The following is a 23,030-nucleotide window of genomic DNA, read 5'->3' as shown; positions in this document are numbered from 1 at the left end:
ATATTATAGGTGTAGGTGTAGATAAATGCGACGGGTCTCATTATGGGTGGGTTTTGCAACACCCACACTCGACCCATTGCCATCCCTAAGGCCGCCAAGTAGGCGCAGTAGTTGCACAGCATCGTCGCGGTGTGCCTGTGATGCTTGTCAGCGGCGGTGGCCTGGCCAGCCGGGCGGCCGCCGTCGTAATCCCACTCGCAGGTCATGATCACGACATTCCACACTCCATAGTTATTAGGACTGGACCGGACCGATGGTTGACCGGCAAAAGACTGAACCAGAGCCTCCAGTGGTTTGGTTCGCTTAAACGACCGTCCGCGCAATCGGACTGGTAAAAACCGGTTGAACCGGCGATTTTATACAGAAGCGGCGAACCGGACGGTCTGTGTGAATCGGACCCGTTTTGCTTCTTGCCCTCAGGTTCTCACGTTGGCCGAACCAAAGGCCCAGCCCAAGCATTCCTTCAGCTTCTAAAATCCCATGTAAAAATCTCCGCTCCGCTCAATTGCTCGCGCTCGCACGGCGGCGGCGGCGCATCCCGATCCGCGAGCAGGCCGGCAGGCCGGCGGCACATCGTGAGCAGGTGCGCGAAATCCCTTTCTCCTCCTTTCTCCGCCCTGTTCTTTGCCGGCGGCGGGCTGCAACTTGCTGCAGCGCGGGAGTCAGGCGGCCGGCAAGCAGACAGGCAGGGGCTCAGGCTCCCCCGCCGTGCGCGAAAAGAAGCAGGGCCCGCAAGGGGACAGCGTCCATGTAGCCGAGCGCATCCAGCAGCGAGCTATCGTTGGCAACTGCGGCTCGTCATCCTCCTACTACGACCTTCTTCTATGTTTGGGTTTTCATTTTTTTTCCCTTTTGCAGTTCAGTTGTTTTTCCAAACAATAATCCGATTCAAGTTCAACATGTACCAGCAGACTATGATTCATGAATTTCTGGCAGCAGTAGTAAACGAGAATCTCACAATCCTTTTCATTGTTGTTGATTTTTTTTCTCTACCCGCATCTATTTCGTGATCAATATTTTGCTTGCATTCATTTTAATTCAGAAGCCTGTGTGAGACTGTGAGGCTGAGCTGCAATTAGGAATCACGTTTGTAAAAAATTGCTGAGTTACCAAACTTAATGGTATACTAGTGTTCCGTTGAGTGGTTATATAATTAAGAAACATGGTACTGGTTCGATGTATTTGTAGCCCGTTCAATTTAACGGTCCAAAACTATTCAACCAGCAGTTCAACCGGTTCTTAACGGTTGAACCAGTAAACCAATGAACCGAGGGCCTCACCGGTTCCGATCCTAATAACTTTGGCCACTCCGGGATCTGGTCGGTGAGCCTGGGGAGCATGCACGCCCACACCATGCTGCCGCGCCTCCGCAGGGTCGCGGCGCCGTTGCTGAGTTTGCAGTGGCTTTGCTTCAGCGAGAGGAGCACGGCGCGCCTCACCTCATGCGGCAGCGGCTTCCTCCGGCCCCGCTTCTGGCCCTGCCGCCGCGGCTCCACCAGGTTAAGCGTGCGCCACGTGAGCAGGTTCCACGGCCGGTGGCGGAACCGCTTCAGGAGCACGTACTGGCCGGCCTTCTCCGTGGCCCCTCACTGAGCCGTGCTCCGATGGTTGCCTCTGCCGCCGCCACCGTCGCTGTCGCGTTTGGTGTCGCCGGATCCGCCTCCCACCGGCGCGGGCTGCCCTCCCCGGAGCAGCACGGAGGCTCCCTCACGCCACCGCCGCAGGTCGCCGCCGATCCCTCTCCCCCACCTTGTCGTCGGTACGGTAGCCATGAGGTGGGCATCTACGGGGATTTCCAGCCGGAGCGGCGCGGGCTCCGAAGTCGCTCCTTTCTCTTCCTTCTCCCTCCTCCCTTCCCCCCACCTCACCTGGTCGTGCTCCGGTTGCTCTTCGAGGACAGCCCCGGGGTGACCCGCTTGCCGCCGGTGCCTCTGCCCTACTGCAGTGGATCGCTCGCTCCTACCGATGGATGTCGCTCGTGGGGCCATGCCTCCTCCAGTCGTCTTCTTCGCTGGCAAAGATGAGAGAATGGATCCTCGTCCTCCCCACGGTACTTTGGGTTGCCGCCACCCCATGATGGCCGCCGCTACCACGGGTCGTCCCCAATTGTCGTTGTCGAGTGTTGCTGGGTCGTCGTGCGCTGGCCTGCACATGTTCCTCATCGTCATTGCCGTGGATTGCTCGCTGCCATCCTATCGACTTGGCTCTCATCCAGGCCTTGGGGTCAGTTGCGGTCGAGTTGGTTTTGATAACCTTAGCGAAAATTTTGCCCGGCATTTGCTGGTGCTGACAATAGTTGCGTTCCTTAACGTAGCTCACCTCGCTGGGAGCGTTGTCGTGGTCACCAAATCCATTTGGTTATGCCAGGTGAAGACTTGATCTGCTCCTACATGGACAGACGGACGATGGCGGTATTAACGTCGCTTCCCCTTGAAGGTATTATTTTGCATGACATTCTCGCTCTACCTCTGCTAGCTCTGGATTCTTAGGTCGTGTTTAGTGCGGTGATGGTGATATGACTTCCTTTTCTGTTGTTGTGTTTCTATTCTTGACGCCTGTTGTTGTGTTTCCGTTCTTGTTGTGTTTCTATTCCTGATCGCAGGTGGTAGTTATTGTAAATCTACGCTTTGGGATCTCTCCTGAAGTTGTTTCGTTGTAACTCTCTTCTTCTTATTGAAAAAACGTGCTAGGCACATCTGAAAAAATAAAAAATAAAAATCCATTATTGATCAACGTGCGGTAACAATCTTGCGCTGTTAAGTGAAATAATTCGTTTGTGAAAATGTGGCAGCTGCGCACCGGTGTGATTTGCGTATGCAATTCTGAACGTCCCAGCAAAATCTACCATTCAGTTACTAGTTACTACATCTAGTTCTTATCGTACATCAGACACCCCAGTCCTAGGTTTACGGTGAACACAGCTTACCTGCAGCTAGTGCAGGCATCCCATTCTCATGCCATCAACTCACTCCCCCTCTAACATGATGATACAGTCCTTCCTCTCCCCTCATATTCGAGTAAGGAAGTCCCAGTAGATCTCCAGGTGTTGTAGACATCTACTTGATTCACTTGCACCGATTCGATACCAATCTCCCAAATTTCTATCACTAAGCTAAAACCTTATCTATTCATTTGGTTGCCATTTCCCCTTCACACGATAGAATCCTATCTATGTCTGAGAAATACGGCCATGTCTTCATGCTCTCCTCATCCTTCTTGCTCTCCTGCAAAACAAAGGAAAACAGTATGTGAGCTTCTGAGTTAGATAGTGAGCTTAGTAGCAAGAGTAGCGCAGCCTGCATGTTTAAGCATCTATGGTGCAGATATAAATAAACTAGCTAAAAAAGCCTTTAAAACAATGGCAGGCTCATATATGACAAGTGATAAAAGATAAGAACAAATTTATGCCCAAACCTCCCAAGGTTTGATGTACCTCATATTTCTGAACCAACGATGTCCACAGAGATTTGCACTGTGCCGGCGTACGACTTATTCCCTGGTTCATCAAGCTCCCAGAAATCTCCTCCCACAGAACCATTCTTCCTTTGACACTCTGAAATTTCTCATTCATTTCGCCCCGCATCTGTATTAAGCTCTTAATTTCCTCAGGTTTCCACTTGTTCTTTTTTGAAGACTTGACTGGAGCAGGAGCTGACTGGGTGGGGTCCTTACCCAATATGCCGATCTTGCCAAGATTCTGTTTGTTCCCTCCGTTAACGATTCTTGCAATTTTTACAGCAGTAGGGGATTTGAATGACTCCCAAAAGTGCTCCAGTGTTTTAGGCTGATGCAAATCTGAAGAGAAGAATGCTTCACCATTGGAGCTTGTGGTTGCATCATCAGGTGTTGTGCTCACAGCCTCAGGAAGGGTCTCTGTGACATGGTGACAGGGTCAACACATCTTATAGCAGAACAATAAAATGCATAGATTCAATGCGCACCTACATGAATTAATGAACTAACAAATCAACATAAAACAGGACAGCAGATGCCAGTTTGAGTGTACGACTACAAATTTACCTTCCTTACTGGCCAGTTTCTTAAGTTCCAAGGACATATGATACTAACACCTTATTCAAAGACACTAGTATACTACAGCATAACAGTATAACTCATAATGCATAGTTGGTTAGAGTACCTTCAGCCTCAACGTCTGGGTTATCTGGATGTGTTTTATAACTGCCTTCAAGACTCCTAGCTGGACTCCTGCTCAGATGGCTAGTAGCTGATGAAGGTCCAAAGTTCCCAGATGATTTAGCTTCAAGGTGTTCTGAGAAACCTGCAGTGGTGTTCTCCGTAGCAACCGCAATGACATCAGGCCTCTTCCCACTGTACTTCCTTACCATTTTCCTCAAGATTTCTGCTACCATCCTCTCCATGTGACTAAGTGGACAATTCACAGGACAGCTGGATAATGCAGCATGCGCTGCTTTGTAGAGTGCGTCCAATAATCTTCCATTATCAAGCCATAGACATCTTGTTGTAATTTTAAATTTCCCTTTCAAACCTGACTGCGTTGAAGCATGTTCCTTCTGAGGTCGGATGATCTCCATACTGCAACGGAATAGCAAGTTATGTGTTTAGGTGCACCTAACAACAAACGCCAGATATGGTTCTAACATTTTGACGATTACAGAGTTCACATGAACAACATGATTTCACGAGGATAAATTTTGCTAAAGATAACATAAAAAAGATGTTCCACAATTAACTGTACACGAAATTACCTAACAAAAATAATGCCATCAGATGCGATTCTTAATCTCTCATCAATGCAGAGATCAGTGGATGTACCAAAAGCCTTATCACCATCGCTATACATGAGCTGCAACAAGTGTGTCATGTTAGACCTCATAAGAGAACGGGAAAAAAAAGACCTCATAGCAGCTAAAGATAAGAAAAGTAAAGGTAGAAAATAAACAGTTCACCTGAAAATCCTCCTTTCCTAATGAAACAAACCCACTGGACAGAACTCTTCTGTTTCTTAGATGTGACACACCAAGCATCTCTCCGTTTTTAATTACCTGCAATTATAGCAGCATTCTAAGAAGTAAGAACCATATCAATAGTAATATATATGAGCTTTGCTATATGATGGCAATGCTTACATGGAATGTGAACAGAAAATGAGAATATTTATAATTATGGGAATCAAATAGGTTCCTTTTGTGTATACTTCAATGCTACTCTAGCAGAAAACGGCCTACATTACTTCCTGTTAGCTGAAATACATAGCACCTTGCTGACTGAGAAACCCCGACATATTCTCTCCCTTAGCATACAAATCCAAAGCACAAATACATTGACTCATGTAAAAGGAGTTACTTACAGTTGTGTGCCTTATGCCAGTTGATCTTCCAAGTAATTCATGTTCTTTGAGAAACAGGAGTTCTCCATGAACAGGCAAGAAATGTTGTGGTTTAACAATCCGAAGAACTTCCTCCTGCAAATAATTCATCAAAGGAATACCAGACAAAATCACAACACCGTTTAATAAGGATACAGGGGACACTACTGCTAATATGCTATTGCAATAATGAAGGAACTACTATGTAGCTGGGATGCCAGATCACATCAAAGTGCAGAAACCAGCAGAGAAGGAAAATTTACCAGCTCATCGCGGTAGGCATGCCCAGAGGTATGGAGGCCAGAATCTTTACCCATGATAATTTTTGGGCCAAGATCAGTGAGGCGATTCATCATCTTCATCACCCTCGTTTCATTTCCAGGAATAACCTGAAAAGAAGAGTTATGAAGATGAAATTTTGCTATGCTTACTCTCAAAAGAAAAGCACTTTTTTTGTAAGGCGTCCTTGAAGAAATGAAGTATCGAATTCAGTATCATTCTAGGTCTTTGTGGATTAGAATAAACGACACATGGAGGGTACATTGCTTTCTAATGTTTTCTGTTAGTGAATTTGGTACCATCCCAGATGTATCTTAACTAACAGCAAAACATTAATGCTTCATACAAGCCTTCAAATACAAAAGAAAAAATTTCCTTCATAATATAAACAAGTCCTTCTCAACTCCCAGGTGACTAATCTCAAAGGTTCTGAAAAAAAAACATTCAAGAGAATAAAGTGAATAATAAACGGCAATACCTTAGCCGAATAAAGGAGGACGTCCTCTTTGGATAATTTAAGAGCATGACTTCCCCCATACGATGCAAGATTTAGAGCTGCACGTGGCTCTCCCTGGTAAAGTTTGATACAAAGATGCAAGAGTTATAAGGTGGTCGATGAGCAATCGAAACTCTAGGTCTATTAGCCTGAAGGTCTTACTTGTGAACCTGTAGTGACGACTAGAAGATCTTTAGGGGCATATGCATCCATGTCCTCTACCTTGACCTGCAGGATGTATATACCATACAATTAGGAAACCAAGTTCTAAGACATTGTAGCATGTAACATCAAAAGATTGTACCAACAGATACATCATGTGGCATATATATATAGATATTTATTGGCTAATGGTAAACCTAGTAATACTTGGAAACAACTGAACCATCAAGTCAGTGTATTACTCAAAATCGTTAAGACACCTAAGCATCTGCATACACCAAGATTATATAATCGTTTCGTTTATCCTTATGGTAAGTGAATTGAAGTCCTCTCAGCAGGAACCCATAGGCTCTTTTGCGTGCACTTTGTCCAAGGCATATGCTTAGTTAGCAGGATTATGAAAAAAAATTGTGCATACATTTGCCAGGACAACTAAGGATCTAACAGCCATTAAGAAAAAAAAACTTCATATGTATTTTTCTTCACAAGGTACAAAAGGTGCGAGGTAGAGTAGCTAGCTGAAGCTAATAAAAGGGGGCTAGCTGAAAAAAACTGTTCTTGCAAAGGATGTCTGCATTACCGCATATGTCAATGCCAGAATATACATGGAAAAGGTGCTCAAAAGGAAAAATATCATTCAAAAGATTGCATCATTAATAACATGACAATAGCAATCAACGCAAAGAAAATTTAACTAAACTAATATTCTAATAAAGTTGTTGCGTACCAAGGTTGATGGATCCAGTGGTGCCTTTCCATCCTTGAATGCAGCTTCAAGGTATGTCCTGAGTGACATTCCAACAAACACCTGTTCCAGTTCACCAAAACTAAAAACTAGTTAAAACTTAAAACATCATCCAAATTGAACAAGGTAAAGAGAGAATTATCTGTTGAATTAATATTACAAAAATTACCATCTTTCGGCCTGTTAAATCTGCAGCAGCTTTGACGCTCCCAATTCGATGTATGTTTGAAGCGAATTGTGTCGTAATTACTCTTCCTTTTGCTTCTGAAATATGTCGCAACAATGAACCAGCAACAACAGATTCGCTGATTGATCTTCCAGGGGACAGTACATTTGTTGAATCGCTCATCATCTTGGATTGAAGAGAAAGAAAACAGGAACAACGAAAGAAACAAAGTCAGAAACATATCAACAAAGAGCTGATCATATCAGTATATGTGAGACCTAGGTGAACACTTCTTTGGTATATTGATATTTGCACATATGTTCCTTATTTTTAATATGTGCATAGCTGCATCAATGTATCTGAAGCCAGGCAGCATGGGTGAAAGCTAAGTCAATGACCATAACTAAAGAAACAGAACTTGCCCAGATGCACAGATATTGGGTCCACTTACAAGAGTAACACCTTCTTTGGATAGCTCCTCCAATGCTTCTCGGTCAAATATCTTTCCATCCACTGGTGATTCATCAATCTTCCAGAGAAAATAAAGTTATGCAAAATAGTTAAAATTACACAAATCTAGCAATACAATTATGGTCGCAACTTACTTTCCAGTCACCAGTATGGAAAATTATGCCATCACCACATCGAAGCACTAAGCCACAGCAGTCAGGAACTGAATGAGTTACACGAATGGGTTCAACTTCAAAAGGTCCAGCCTGAAATCTCTTTTTAATTCTTAAGACCTTAAGCCGCGATGAGAGGAATATCCCAAACTCCTTCAAACGCTTCTTTATTAGCTGCTCAATTATGAATAAATGCATTTCAAAATCCTGAAGATCTGATAAAAATATTGCGCAGGTTGAACTTATGCTACAGTCAACAGTGCCAAACGGCAAATAGCAACAATGTGAATAGTAATCAAAACAATTTGAGTGTTACCTCCATGGTGAAAGATGATGCAAAAATCGGTGTGGTTGAATCCAGTGCTGGGATGACCTATTAAAAGTAAAGATGACGGGAAATATGAGCATGTGGTAATACCAAATACATGCAGAATTTCAGCTTGATAGATGAGAAATGATGCCTAATATCCAGTTACCAAATTCCCCTCACGTCAAGTAGAGTCAATAGTGAAATAGGAATTCTAGAAATACCAAAATATAGATGAAGACCTAAAGACCACAAGCACCAGTTCGCTCATCCATACTTCGAGTGTTTTAAACTTTTAATAGGACAAACCTGGCCCAAAGTGGCATCAATTTAGGAACGAGGAGATAACTTTCTAGTAGTCCTAGTTCTCGATTACTATCAGCCAAAAAAAAGATTCCAAGTTCTTGACCACTATATACCATTGATTATGCGTTATAACATTGTCAAACGAAAACGAATACCCACCCAGTGTTTTAGTAAATCACACTAAGAGTCAACAAAAGGACATGCTTGGTACCAAGCAGCCTGCAGACAACATATCTAACTTTTCAGCAGGACAACAAAATTCTCGTTTGCAGTATTTAGATGGTAGAATGATCTGCGACTCAAATAATGATTAGAGGATTGTTGGTTTGCATATGACAGTGTGTGTAGCAGATCCAGCCAAGCAAGCATATGTTAAACTCATGATGAACTGGTATAGTGTATTTTGAGTAACAAGAGAATTATTTACCCAAGGCAACGCACCGATGTGATCTTCATGGCCATGTGTTATGATCACTGCTTCAATTTTATGGCTCCATTTCTTGATGAATGTGGTGTCTGGGATAATCTTTTGCACACCAAACTCATCATAACTGACACAAGTTTAAATAGAATCTAATTCAGTAAAAATCAGCATATGTGAAAAGCAAAATTAATACAGAATACATATAGAATGTACAGAAATGCTAAGTCATTATGTAGCATGTGATAGATTACAAGAGAAATAGTGATTTACTGAAGTCCAATTCCTCACTCAAAATTAAGGAACTTTGTTCAAGTCTAAGCACAGATATGAAGGGAATGCTAATTTCTAAGTCACTATCCGGCAGGGTCATAGTTTACAATAGAAACTGTGTACTTGTCAGATTCATATATCTGACTTTTTCTAGAAATGCGGGGTTCAGAAAAACACACATTAGAAAGACATTGAAAATAATGGGAAGTGAACTGCTGTGAGAGCAGGAGCAGGACAAAGTTTGGAATACGTACTCTGGGAACATAACCCCTGCATCAATCAAGATATATCGGTCATAGTTCCCCACAAGCATGCAATTCATGCCGATTTCCCCAAGACCACCAATCGGGAGAACTCGGAGAGGGGGGCCATCCACCCCTTCATAGAACTGCTCCAGCTTTCGCTTGACTGAATCTTCCAAGCTTTTAGTGGCTCCCTCGGTTCTTCTCAACTTTTTCCGCGGTGTTCTAGATTCCTGAGGCCCTGCCAACACAACGAGAGAATGCCCTCGGCTTGTGAATATCTATGAGAAAATTATTCTTCATTTGCATATTACAGAGACAGGATTGTAAACAGTTGAATCCCTACATCACATGACAACCCATTATACCTTGTTGGAGAAGTAGAACAGAAATAGTTTACAAGTTAAAACAAGTGGGTCTAAGGAGCAGTTACGTGTGATGAATCTAACCAATCTCATTTCGTCCATTTTTCCTTACGGGAAATGAACAGTTAAGTTACTAACATTAGAGGTTTATTGGGGCCTGGCGACCCCACTTTCAGCGAGCTCCGGAGTCGCACATTGACGGGTCAATTTGGGATCGGAACGAGCATAAGCTCGACACGGGGATTCACTAGTTTGAGATAAAGTTACAGCGCGAATCCACTTCCCGTCCCGCAACTCCATTCGCAACAAGCAGCAGAGACAAAAAGGAAAGGAGGGGGCAGCCATGGGTACCTTTCCCGGAGGACGGGATCGCGACCGCGCAGCACGAGATGGAGACGGAGGTGGAGGTGGAGGCAGACGCGGAGGCGGAGGCGGAGGCGGCGCGGCGACGAGCGACGCCGCAGGGGCAGAGAGACGAGAGGGAGGCGAGCGCCACCATGGCGGCGGCGGCGGCGGCGGCGGCGGTGGAGAGGGGGGAGGGGGGGAGAGCGAGCGGAATGGGGAGGAGTGAAGCGAAGAGGATAACGGAGTGCTGCTCCGGTCCTCCGGCCGCCTTTCGGCCTTGGCGAGGAAAAGATTTTTGTTCGGGGTTTTGGATTGGCCAAGCAGCTTGGCCCAAAATATCTCTCATCCACGCTTTATACATAGTACTATATAATACAAGATTTTTCTTTTTTCTTTTTAGGCTCCATAAGCTAATTGTAAAGTTTAACAAGGCACGTATTAAGGAAATGATATTTGACTTTTTTTCCTTGTATTATTTCTGATTTCCTACCTATAGTCATTGATTTATAGATGAAATATCACGTGCAAACGGCCAATTAAGTGAAACTGTGGGTAGCAGTCTCTAACCATGCTTATAAATAAATAAAATTTGTTTCTTATAATAAAAATAAAAATAGTCCAAAATTATGATACGTAGTCATCTTCAACTATATATTATATAATATATAGTAACCAGGCTCAATTTGGTTGTTTGAAGATATAAACATAAGCAAACAACTATTCACACATAATATATAGTAAATAAAGAGTGGGGTACAATACATATACCATTCACACTAAACCGTCATTTTCATATCTTTCAATTAAAATTGAGTTTGATTTTCAAATTTTGCATGGCCTTATATGGTAATTGTTGGAGTTTTCCTAAAATTTCTCCCAATTAGCCTTTTTAATGTGTGATTAGTTCTATAATATATGTTTTATTGTCTGTATGTTTCATATCTTCAAATCAAATCGGGACATAAACCCAAATTTTACACAGTTGTAAAATCTCAACTATCACTGTATCGTAACTTCTTCTTTTTATATTTTTCTTGTGTGTTCAAAACATTGTTTTACTTTGTAGAAGGTAATAGCAAAGACAACATAAGTACACAGCAGGGAAAGCCATATATGGGTTTCTTTTTTTCTCAAAACATCCGTAGGCCTCTTTTTACTTTGTACATTGATCCTGCAGTAACTCCAAAATTTGTTAAGGTTACTGTCTATATTAAATCATTATTTAGGAATCCCTATAAAATAGGGTGCATATGCCTCTCCTTATCAAGTTTTATACCACAGTAGATGAAAAAAATTCAACGCACCAAGAGGAGCGTAAAAGGCAAAGTGTTTTGAGGTTCACACTTTTATGGGGCAACATAGTAAACAATGCTGGACTAAATAAAATGCATGTTCGATCAAAGAATTGTGTTCATTTACATAATTACATGTTAATCATTGTCAAATGCTATGTCGTTTATTCAAACTAAAAGGATCACCAAAAAAACTCTGAGCAAGATGATTGGTGCAAGGAAACCAAGACTGATGAATGATACATACATGCTATTTGTGATAAGCTTATCAATCAACTATATGCTTGAGAACACCTCTTCTAGCATTCTGACTGTGTACAACTGTGCGGAGCCATGATCAAATCTATTGTATTCCTACATGTATCACCACCTTGTGGTATAGCCACTCCCTATCACCTTCATGGCTCGCATATATGTTTGATCAAGGCAAGTTCAAGAAAGAGAGATAATGCCACTCTGCCCATCGCCACAAGAAAACAGCATATACAGTCAACTACAAGTGCTCAACAATGGAAGAATTGGCACCAGGTGATGTATATTCTGCACTCAACAACGAATAAATCCTTAAAAAGGACTTCTAGATATCTCGTTTGCATTCACCACTCCCTAAACTTCACTGTGCAGTCTGAACAAAGCTATCAGCGACGATGCCTTCCATGTTCCACCTGCAAGAAATAAGGGTTAAAAATTATGCGGAAACAATACAAGGTAATAAAAAGACTGCTACCTGGGTGTGTTTCCATTCAAAAAAATGAAGCATCACGGTCTGGCAAATTTCAGAAAAGAAATAAATTATACAATCCCCAAAAAAGGATCGGTACTGAACGGCATAACTTAGGACTGGAACAATTTTTTTTTTTTTTTGCAACTACCTCCACCGGTAGACCAACAATCCCCTATATTCCAATACTCCTAAATCATAGTTCCCAAATATCTGCAGATTGACGACATGAGTAAATTGTGTCCCCGCGTGATACGCAAAGTAGTGCAGCAAGAGATGTAATATAAAGCTATATATAAGGTTGCATAAAGGTTAACAGTAGCAACTTTTTTTTGGAAGCGAGGCAAGGATAACACGTACCACTTTCCCATTAGCTTTGATCTAATGCAATATTAACTGTAACATAAGCAATATGGCTATCCTTTTCTGAATTAGTAATTGTTAGCATGTACTTCATCCTTGTTAAGCCAAGGTCATGTACTTCATCCTTACCTATTTTATTTGATGCACCACTGTTCCACCAGCTGCAACTGAACATTTGACATACATATGTTGCTAACCGTAGTGCACCGTCAAGATTCATTCAATGTTTTGATTTTGGTTTTTCAGATGGCTAGAATACATATGACTACAATAATGAATTATGTGTGCAACAAAAAAATCCACACTGAAATATAAAGCTGTAAACTACAGTTTGGCCGATGAACAAGACACACTGTCTACTGTATCTAGAAATGATAGTACATTCTTAGCATACCGGCAATTCTAGAAGGATTGTTTTAATATTCTTGTGCTAATGCACTAACCAAATGGTCCTCATCCCACTATAAAATTAAATTTGCTATCATACCCTCACAGTAAAACCAAAACTACCATCATTGCAATCAAAATATCCGAGGAACTCATTTCTGGAGGAGAATGACAGTCCGACAAAACAAGCTCTATACAGTCTGCTGTTCTCACTTCTCAGACACAGAAAGAGCTAATGCAAAAAGGGAAAAGAACAAAGAAGAAGAGGAAACAAGTGAGACCACAATGCAATATCACAAAATTTGCCAAAGGTGGCACATGTAGTCATTGGAATAAGAAACTATAGCAACCTGAATGATTATTGAGTTCAAATAACTACAGATTGGAGCCTTTTTGATTGACTGCAAAACAAACTCTTTCAAACCTGTCAATAGCAAGATAATCGATGTTTCTTATAACAAAGAAAATGAGAAATGGTACATGCACTATGCCACAAAATCACCCATAGCAGATGGCATCTCTGCTCCATGCAGCACTATTTCCATATTACTGTTGCACCAGCACCAGAGAAGACCAAAAGTAGAGAAACAATTAGCAAAATCAGCAAAAGCGTGGTTGACCACCTAAAAAATGGTGGTCCATGAGGGGGTTTATGTAAATGGTCATTCTCTATTTCCTTGTCAAGGGACTCTTTGTGCCACTCAAGAATAAGATTAATTCATTTTTATCAAAAACATTTCTGCGGCGATTAAGTTAGTTGCAAGTTAAAACTGAACCATCAGAACGAAACCATAAGTAACCAGGCATGGTAATACCATTATCTACAACTAAAGTGATACTCTATAAATCCAATGAAGTAAAATCATATCATGCAAAAAAAAACATGCTGAAAGTAAAAATCATATGATGCAAATTACAAGCCATTTTGAATTAGACTCTATGATATATATCTCGTTAAAAGATTGAAGACTGCACATAGATTAACTCAATTTGGAAGCATCTATATGCAGACAGAAGACCATGCAACTGAAGTGATAATACCACACAATCAGTCCTAGGAATTGCATGTTGTCTGCTATCCAGATATTCAGAAGAACCACCACATAAAAGTTATATTCACCAGATCGGAGATAGACCAAAAGGACAGAGAGATATAGATTGATGGGCAAGGGAGATAGCATTACTTGACACCCGATGGAAGGGGAGGAGGCATGATGAAGCCCGCACTAATGCACCGATCGTCTGAAGCGGCTCGCTGATGACCGGTCCGATTGTTCTGATCGGCCGTGGCGATTTGATGTCCTGCACAGTGAGTTGGCCGCGGCGGGGCGATCGTGCCCTCTGTGATTGCCTGGCGGTGGAGGTGACGTCCTGTGCAGCGAGGAAGGTGGATGACGAACACAAGGACAAGAGGGACAAGGACCCACAGAGGGGAGGAGGCGCAGGACATGTGACTATTATGTGAGCTTGGCGAGATCAGTTCCAGGCAGTTTCCTCGACCAGCTGCAAACCTGCAAGTATAAAATATGTGATGTGACGGGATTGGAGATGTGATCTTTCAACTAGGAAAATTTTGTTTATATAATCTTGATTCAACTCAGTGATTTTATCCTAGTGTGGGTGGGTTATTACAATTGAGCAATCCTAACTCTTATGATTTTATACTTGCATTTGTGGGTTATTATGTTTGAGCAGTCCAACCTTCTACGGTTCTAGTTTGTGTTGTACTGAGTCACACATAACAATTGGATTCAAATTTCAATGTTAAAGAAAAATAGGACATCTCAATAATTCAATGATCGACTTGGTGCGGTATCCATGCTTGCAAGCTCGGCAGTTTCCATATACTTGAGCAATGCCACCTTCTATGATCGCAGTTGTGTTGAGCCAGAGTCATACATGATGATTTCTACCACCTTCGTGTTGTATTACTTGCAAGCTCGGTGGTTTCTATACTTGCGAGATATCTATCACCTTCTATGATGACAATTTGTGTTGAACCTGTCTATGCGATGATGGATTATTCTACTTTCAAAATTATGTTTAAAAATCTACTTTTTATGATTAAATCGATTGTTTTTATATTTCCAAAACCAATAGCTTTAATACACATGCAAGTATGTTTTTGAAACACACTAAACAGAAGAGCTGTCAATTATATTAATAAAAGAAGAGATCCAGACTGACCAATACAATAAACAACACCGACCAGTTGGATTGTGATATCAACGCACACCGCACAACTAAAAAATAACTCTCAACATCATCAGTTCGTCACCCAACTAGAAGGTTAGGGTTTTCACTTGGAAACTCAAGTTGTGGAAAGGAAAAGGAGCAAAAAGATAGATGCTTCTAAGGAAGTAAATGGCATCCAAATACGTTGCCATTATTAGCCCTCAGAATGGGCAAGGCTTTCACCATGGCCTCCAGTCCCCGTGCCGAGCCCACCCTTGCCGTGGCCACTAAAGCCATCAGGGGCTCTGTCGACAGACACTAGTGGTGTACCAGCAAAGGAGATCCAGCCACCAATGCCTCGGCGCTTCCCTGCTGTGCGGATCTAGGCAAAAAAAAAAGAGGATAAGTCTAACATACCATGTTGTGTTTTTGAGTGAAATGCATTGTAAGGCACTAAGCTATTCCCGCATTCTTATATGTGTCCATGAACTTTCAAAACCATCATCGGAGCTGTTAACTTTTTTAAGTAAATCAATCCAAGTATGAGTCCAAGTTCACGGTTGAAACTTGGATGAACTTAGAATGAACAATTTGAAAAATTAAAGAAGCCACATGATTACTTTGAAAGTTTATGAACCTTGATGAGAATGCAGGAATAGTTTAGAGACTTTTTATGCATTTCACTCGACTTTTTCTTTGGAATTTCCACATCCTCTGTTGTGGTAATTTTTGTTACATATGCAAGTATAAAAATCTAATCGTGAGAGTTCCAAAAAAAATTATTTTGGGATTTTAAAATTTGTTTTTTAAAAAACAAGTCATTAAGTTATTACTGTATTTAGTATGTGCATGTACATACAACAATCAATTAATATCAAATATGACTAATAAATAGAGATAAGTAAAGTCATTTAACCTATACTAATGTATTCTAGAATTTTAAAAATAACTTATTTTTTTGGTAGGAGGGAGTATACAGTGTACGTTCTTATGATGTCAACAAGGAGATACCTCAGGCTGGTCAAATTGCCAGGTTAGTTTTTTGAAAGTCCACACACCATATGTCGGTGGTGAAAGTGTGAAAGTGCTACGGTAATGTTATTTTTTTTTGGCAAAATGGATATAATTTTGTGTGCATCGTCATCTTTTGTCTTGAATGTTTTTTTGCATGCGGTTGAGCTCAGGACCCGGTAGTCCGTAGCCGGTAGGTCCGGTACTAAAAAGCCCTGGCTCCGAGCCTCCAATTTCTTCTCACAAATAGGACAACCAAGCCTAACATTTATTTTCAGGCTTTCAAGGAACTTTAATTGTTTCCAACGACTAGTAGCAGTAGCAGCGTCAAATATGTGCATTAATCCTTTTTTTTGGCCTACCAACCAAAGTAGCTGTGACCGCGACAAAGAAACAACAATGGAGTCGCTTTTTGTTGCACCTAACTTGAGCACCAGCACGCCTTTGATGATCTTCATGGGGGTATTGGGGTTGAAGTTGAGAGCTGTTCAGATCACCCAGATAGTGAAACAAGAACAAACGTGCATCGCCGTTTCTCACTATCTACTGGTGTGTGTCATACTCCGTCTGTCCCAAATTGCAGATCTTTTTAGCTTTTCTAGGTTCATAAATATTTATATGCATCTGAATATAGTATATGCATACAAATATCTACGAATCTAGAAAATCCAAAACGACCTATAATTTGAAATGGAGGAAGTACTAAACTTTCATAGCAGAAGCCATGCAAACGCATCTCGTACGTTGACATGATGACAGCGTAGTTTTACCCCCTGTAGCGAGGTTGGTTGATGTGGAGAGCACTTGATGCCCTGCGCAGACATCACGTATGTTCTAAGCGAAGTTGTTTGCCTGCTTTCCAGGACCATCAGCGGTTGCATAAACAACAACATCATTCTTCATTGCAGAGGTTTGGCATGGCATCCCTTACTCCATTCCTCTTCCACCTCCACTTTATTTTAAAATAGGTAAAGGCGTACAAAATCATGATATGTCTCATATTTGCTTGGGCAATCATGCTCCAAGGAATTGAGTGGGACCATTTCTGTATTGCAACCGACCAAATCAGGAGCATATGGACATGGACACATCCCAAGACGACGTCGCCATCCGATGCACACAACATGAAGCAATGAACTACTCCTACTTAGATCTAACAAAAAGATTAAAAATAAAACACCAACACCACAGTTCAGCTGCACACTTGTACCGAAGGAAACAAAATGGAAACCACTTGTCCAATAACCAGTGCCGGAAGCAGCAGGATCATGTGAGTTGGCAACCAAGTGCCCGCAGGAGGATACAAAGAATCTCCGATCATGTGAACACACAGCCCCCAGTCGATCGCGGTAGCACGTATGCTTCTCTTCTCCGCTTGGGAAGCCCATGAGGCCATGACGATGCATTTTCATCATAAGGTAGGTAGTTGCTGCTGGGTCATGGTCTGTTTTACTCACCCGTATGTGCTTGTGAAGGAAGCGTTGGGCAGCGGGTACAATGTCGCACGGATGGCTGAACGTGCACAAAAACATTTTCAACAGTGTGCGTTGCAAGAGGGCGAAAGGTAGGTGCCCTGCAACTTTTTGCAGGGTTAGGTCCATGGCCATGCCTTTCCTGGTGAGCTGTCCCTGCTTTCATTAGTAGTGGAACAGGGGTGATTACACAAAAGCATCGATGCTTTGTTTCCCGGGTGTCCCTTTCGCCGCTACGCGCTGACACCTCCCTTGCTTGGAGCCACGGACGCGCAAATGACCAGTGCATCTGTGCATCCCAGAAGTTTCAGGAGGAGCGAAGAAAGATACTGCTGACTGACTGAATGTGAAAAGGGCTCATGGTCCTTCCGCCGTCATGTCGAAAGAATCGCTGCTAGCTGTAAACGGCCATCCCCTTTTGCTGCTGATGCCAAACTTTTGTAGTCAAAGCCCCGAAGCATTGGTTGGCCAATTTGGTTGGTTCTGTTCCTCATGTTCTGCCATTGGAGTTCACCGGCGGCTTCCGTATGGTTTCAGATGCAGAGGCAGATGGAATGCACAGCTGTAGCACATGCAGAAACTCTACTAAAATGCTGGCAGAGCTGCTTCCATCGTTGCTCACCCGTAATTCCGCAACATGGATGCATGATGAGGCAACATGCTTCCTGGTTCTCCGGGTTCAAAACGACCAAATTACTAGTGCTACTCTGTACTAGTCACCAATTGGCTCGATTAACTTATGGACAATATGATCACATTTCATGTCTAGACAAAATAACACTCCACTAGAATGCCAAGTGAAGTTAAGGTAAAAAAAGAATGAAACATAACATTTCCGTGTGTAGTGTATGTAGTGCACTATCCAAGTTGTTACAAACCAAAACACAAACCAATTTACCAATTTGAAGCCACCTCAAGTCACTTCGATCTACCAAGGAAAAGATCCTTGCATTGATTTCCTTCCTCTCTAGTAGTAGCCTCCTCAATTTCCCCCCATTTTGATTGAGCTCTGCTCTGCTCCTCTATGCGTATGTGCCGGGTGCCCACTGGCTGCAGCTCATTCCCGTTGGTTGGTCGCTTTCTGAATCCCTTCCTACTCCTGCAGCTTGTCCAGCGCCTGCAGCAGGAACGGCCGGAACCTGGTGAGGTTGACGCTGACGTCCTGCTTCATGACGATCCCGGCGAGCGCCTGCCACCCCTGCTTGTGGAGCGCCATGGGGTCCTTGAACACCGTGTGATCCCTTGGGTACTTGTCCTTGAGGCTCGTCTCCTCCTCCCCGACGTAGTACTCCAGGTACCGGAGCTTCATGTCCTTCGCCGGCTGCCCGTAGAAGTTGGTCGCCATCCAGTCCATCTTCCCCCACGGCACGATCTGCACCACCACGCCGTTCGTCGGCAGGAAGATCTGGTTCGTCAGCCCGGCCCCGTGCACCGCCAGGAGCACGTCCGCCGCGTTCACCTGCGCCGCGAACGCAGGCACGTCCGCGCCGGCCTCCGCCACCGTAACGTTGAACCCGAGCTCCGTCGCGGCCGCGGCCACCTCGTCGAGGTTCAGCAGCTTCCGCGTCCCGGCCCGGGAGATGATCAGCATCCGGGGCCGCATGCCGGGCTCCTCACCGAGCACCGCCGGCCGCTCCCGGGGCAGCGCCAGAGCGCCGCGGACGAACCGGTTGAAGTCGACCATGGTGTAGTTGCGCGGGTTGCGGGTCGGGTGCGGGGAGAGGATCAGGTCGCGGTCCCGGTACAGGCCGACGAACCCCGCCGGGAAGCAGTGCACGCCGTCGTCCTCGTCGAAGTTGATCGGGTCGTAGTTGGAGAGCTTCTGGAGCAGCGGCGTGTACTTCTGCACCCACCACGGCTTGTAGTTGGTGATCAGCAGCTGCACCTCGCCCTTGAGGTGCCCCGCCGTCAGGAACAGCGGCACCATCGCGTCCGTCATGTCGTGGAAGAAGTTGTCCGTGTACCCGGCGTTGGAGAACACCACGGCTGGCACGGCGTGCCGCTTCGTGCACTCCGGCGCCGCCGCCGCGGAGGGGACGGACTTCACGGTCACCTCCGTCACGGCAGGGAGGAGGAACTCGTCCTTGCGGGCGTAGGGGCGGAGCCGCTTCTCGCCGCTCTCGTCGAAGCCGCCGGCGCTAGAGGGGTTCACCAGGTACACGGTCTTCTGCTTCGGGCTCACCCGGATGTCGCCGGACAGCTCGCACACGGTCGGCCGCGCGTACGGGAACCCCTCGTCCACGCCATTCTCGTCGCAAGTCATCTTGCCTTCGCCCGACGACGCTGCCGCTGCAGCTGCCGCGCCGCCATTGGGCCTCTGCTCCCCTTCCTCTTTCTTGGGAGCTGGATTAAGCATTGAAACGCATCAGATCTAGCGCATCACCATCTATCCCTACCGAAATTATTAGATGGGCACACCAATTTTCGGCCAAGTACAGAGCTTTAATTTCTGGGAGAATGCTGCTGGTTCGTTGTTCTAAGTTCATTCTGCTTTCCATTTAAAGTTGTGCGCCAAAAAAATCAAAAAAGAAAAGAGCGGAGAGGTGAGATTCCCCTTACATGGCTTTGGCTCCGAGGCCGCCGCCGCATTCTCGCCGTCGCCCTTTCTGCTTAGCGCCTCCGGCAAGCCGGGCTCGTCAGAACCCGCCCCCGCCGACATCTCCTTCCTCGTTACTGCTTCCGGCAAGCCGGGCTCCTCGGACCCCGCCACCTCCGGCAGATCCACGGCGTCACCTCTGCTGCCGCCACCGGCTAGCGTTTCTTGCGGCGGGATGGCCTCCGTCTCCGGCACGGACGGCTTGGGCGACGACGGCGGCGAGTTCTGCAGCATGGCGGACGTGTTGGCCGTGCTGGCTGAGGACGAATCGAGCAGCTCCGATTAGATTAGCGAGGGAAGAAGCTCGGGGAGATTGAAATTGAATCGAACCGAACCGAACCAAATGCGTACCGAATACAGGGGAGTAGATTGCGAAGAGCTTGGCGAGGGAGACGTAGGTGAGGAGCGCGAGGCAGCAGCCGGCGATGAGGCCGACGCCGAGCTTCTTGGGTTCGATCTTGGACGTGAGGCCCCGCATGAGCCGAGGCGGCAGCCGCCGCTCGACGCCGCCCGGCAGCTTCGACGGCCGCGAGTACGCCGTCGACGTCATATCGAACCCTGCAGCAGCACCTCAGGGATCCAGTGACACAATGCTCTCCAACTAGAGGAGGGAGTCAAAAGAGAGAGCACGGGGGAAAGGGAAGGAGAAGAAGAGCAAGAACGCGCTAGGAGAAAGAAGATCCAAGGAGAGGAAGCGCTATGGCTGAAGCATTTGTAGCAGGAAGGCTAGTAGTGCGATTAATTTGATGGTTTGTTGGGCAAAGGGGGAAAAAAGATTTTCGTTATATATATATTTGGAATTTGGATTTTGCAGTGCAGTTTATTCGAGTTGGGGACGTGGGGTTGGGTGGGGTGGGTCGGTGGGATAGGGGTGTCAGGTGTGTGGTGTGGCCGTGTGCCCGTGGCTGCTCCCGAAAGCAACCATTTTCCTAAGCAAGCGACCTGCTTTGACGATCAGGGACGGCAACGCGAATGTACTCACTGTCATCGAGAGTTTTTTTTTTCTTTGTTTTTTGGGCATGTGCCCACCTAATTTCTAAGAGTATTTTGCATGTGGCTGTTCTTTAGATATTCGTTTGGACTTCAATTCATCTTCTGTTTAATATGTTGGGGTGGTGAAATGGTTGGGGTAGAAACTCATATGATGCTTCGCTAGAGATTCTTTTGGTTCCAACCAAGTGGTGGGATCCAACTAACGCAAAGCAAAATTAAAAATTGAAATATGTGATGAGAGGGCCTTTTAAGTTAGGTGGTGGGAGTCCGCTACTAGGACAATAATAAAAAAAACTTTTAATTCCATTCTCAAAATTTCTGATTGATTCTCTTACTTCAAATATGGATTATTTTGCTATTTGAGCGTTCTTGCGCTAATGGGAGCTGCTATTTTTTATACCACTTGTGAACATAAAATCTTTAAAAGTCATTACTACTGCTTACGATAATAAACCTAACATAAATAATACAAATGTGTTACTCATAAAACCTTGAATTCTATGGATTTTAGCATCAAGTTAATTTTCTATACACAAATAATGATGCATGTAAAGATATGAATTTGAATTATATGCAACCATCATCATTCATCATGTTAATTTTTCAATCACAAATAATGACACATGTGGATGTAATAAATCTCATTATTTTACAAATGTTGAACATTTTTATAAGCTGTTTTATAAATACCATAATGATACACAATAGAGTTATATAACATTCCTATCAAATGTCACTCCAAATTTATATCTTTGCAAGAATTTATACATAAGATCGAAACATTAAACTAGGCACAAAAGGTTGAGCCACACATAGTTAAATGAACAACGCTACAGGTACTGATACTGCTGGTAACATTGTCTACAACAATCTACATGATACCTAATAATGAGTTTCATGTAAGTCTATAAACTATAATCAAAATTCAAGTGTATTTTCCAAGGTCGTCCAGTTCATTCACTGCAAACCTCACTTACACGCCAACAAAGGAGAAAAAAGTTTTCAAATTCCAACCTCATGATGAATACATAGAGGAATTTTGTAGAGATATGGCTTATTCAAAAGAGCTTACAATATCAATGGTTGAAGAGGGGTTGTGCTGAAAGATCACACCATCAATGTAGATCAACATGACGGAATGTGGATCAGTGTGATGTAACCGTCCAGTTTAAAATGACTCAAATATGCCGGTTAGTGCGTCCTTAATTCACCCGAAGACTTCACTTCCAATTATTCTCCAGACATACGCTCATGATCGCAACATGTAGTAGCTCGTTACAGATATCATAGAATTTTAAGAACATAGTTTTACAATCAGTAGATTATTGCAAACTTTAATAGAATTGTCTTAAACATACAATACAAGTGCCCAAGAAGTTTTGAAGTTAACCGACATGCTTAGCATTGCAAAGGCATATTAAACAATGTGTTCTACAAGAAACACATCATGCCACAACGTATTCACATCAACTCTGGCCTTCTGGCACATGTCAATTTACTTACTCTTCCACTGCAACAAAAGGGGTCACAAATCCTGAGTATATAAGTACTTAGCAAGACTAACCCATCAAAAAGAAAAAGACTCCAAGGGCATGCAAGGCCTTCTTTGGATTTTTTTTTTGCTAACTTGGGTTTCACGGGCAAATTCTACTTGAAGTAGATCCTTAAAACATATTTTAATTTATTTTAATTGCCTAGACTGACTATGTTTCAAATATTTTGACGCCAAACCATACAAGCATACTGACATCATAAAGCATTTGAAACAATATTAACAAGAAACTTTATGATGATGATCAGAGATCAAGCGATATACATATCCGAGAATTGTGGTGATACGAACAATTCACATCCTATAGGAGAGAAACCTAATTACACGGCACGTGCACACCATATCGGGTCACAAGTGGCAACTCTTCCCACATTAGTTTACATTGCCAGAA

At 43.7% G+C, this 23,030-nt stretch overlaps 2 protein-coding genes and 1 long non-coding RNA gene across 4 annotated transcripts; all 3 read right to left on the bottom strand.

Annotated features, from left to right (window-relative positions):
- Positions 1-2,725: 2,725 nt before the first annotated feature.
- LOC101761263 (ribonuclease J) lies at positions 2,726-10,359 on the bottom strand. Of its 2 annotated transcripts, none has more exons than XM_004952622.4 (17): positions 10,084-10,359; positions 9,380-9,608; positions 8,859-8,982; positions 8,135-8,191; positions 7,801-7,992; positions 7,647-7,724; positions 7,199-7,381; positions 7,012-7,092; positions 6,285-6,350; positions 6,105-6,197; positions 5,611-5,736; positions 5,330-5,443; positions 4,929-5,024; positions 4,728-4,825; positions 4,139-4,554; positions 3,434-3,873; positions 2,726-3,224 (listed from the first exon to the last, which is right to left on the bottom strand). In XM_004952622.4, the coding sequence occupies exons 1-17, from the start codon at positions 10,229-10,231 to the stop codon at positions 3,129-3,131; spliced, it is 2,637 nt and encodes an 878-aa protein (XP_004952679.1). In that variant the 5' UTR covers positions 10,232-10,359; the 3' UTR covers positions 2,726-3,128. The 2 variants fall into 2 exon arrangements, with proteins under 2 accessions (XP_004952679.1, XP_004952680.1); XM_004952623.3 differs by having other exon boundaries at positions 8,873-8,982; positions 10,084-10,357.
- Positions 10,360-11,564: 1,205 nt separating this feature from the next.
- LOC111256803 lies at positions 11,565-14,331 on the bottom strand. Its single transcript, XR_002677062.1, has 2 exons — positions 14,025-14,331; positions 11,565-12,034 (listed from the first exon to the last, which is right to left on the bottom strand). It is a non-coding gene; the product is annotated as an uncharacterized LOC111256803 (long non-coding RNA).
- A 3,880-nt stretch (positions 14,332-18,211) lies between these two features.
- On the bottom strand, positions 18,212-20,857 carry LOC101760861. Its single transcript, XM_004952621.4, has 3 exons — positions 20,446-20,857; positions 20,058-20,351; positions 18,212-19,841 (listed from the first exon to the last, which is right to left on the bottom strand). Exons 1-3 carry the CDS (start codon positions 20,642-20,644, stop codon positions 18,592-18,594), a joined length of 1,743 nt encoding a protein of 580 aa, XP_004952678.1. The 5' UTR covers positions 20,645-20,857; the 3' UTR covers positions 18,212-18,591.
- Between the last annotated feature and the right edge of the window lie 2,173 nt (positions 20,858-23,030).

Source organism: Setaria italica, chromosome I (genome assembly GCF_000263155.2).
Source record: "Setaria italica strain Yugu1 chromosome I, Setaria_italica_v2.0, whole genome shotgun sequence".
NCBI classification, from domain to species: domain Eukaryota; kingdom Viridiplantae; phylum Streptophyta; class Magnoliopsida; order Poales; family Poaceae; genus Setaria; species Setaria italica.
Note: the sequence above shows the minus strand (reverse complement) of the source record. Positions and strands in the feature narration are given on the sequence as shown.

What these genes read in the sequence shown, in the direction of transcription:
- LOC101760861 (XM_004952621.4), bottom strand. Translation starts at nt 20,644, where the DNA reads ATGACGTCGACGGCGTACTCGCGGCCGTCGAAGCTGCCGGGCGGCGTC. An exon ending in AATCTACTCCCCTGTATTCG is followed by an intron (nt 20,352 to 20,445) that starts GTACGCATTTGG and finishes ATTCGTCCTCAG; the next exon opens with CCAGCACGGCCAACACGTCC. An exon ending in GGCCTCGGAGCCAAAGCCAT is followed by an intron (nt 19,842 to 20,057) that starts GTAAGGGGAATC and finishes TGCTTAATCCAG; the next exon opens with CTCCCAAGAAAGAGGAAGGG.
- LOC101761263 (XM_004952622.4), bottom strand. Translation starts at nt 10,231, where the DNA reads ATGGTGGCGCTCGCCTCCCTCTCGTCTCTCTGCCCCTGCGGCGTCGCT. An exon ending in CATCATCTTTCACCATGGAG is followed by an intron (nt 7,993 to 8,134) that starts GTAACACTCAAA and finishes ATAATTGAGCAG; the next exon opens with CTAATAAAGAAGCGTTTGAA. An exon ending in GATGGCATTATTTTTGTTAG is followed by an intron (nt 4,555 to 4,727) that starts GTAATTTCGTGT and finishes ATTCCGTTGCAG; the next exon opens with TATGGAGATCATCCGACCTC.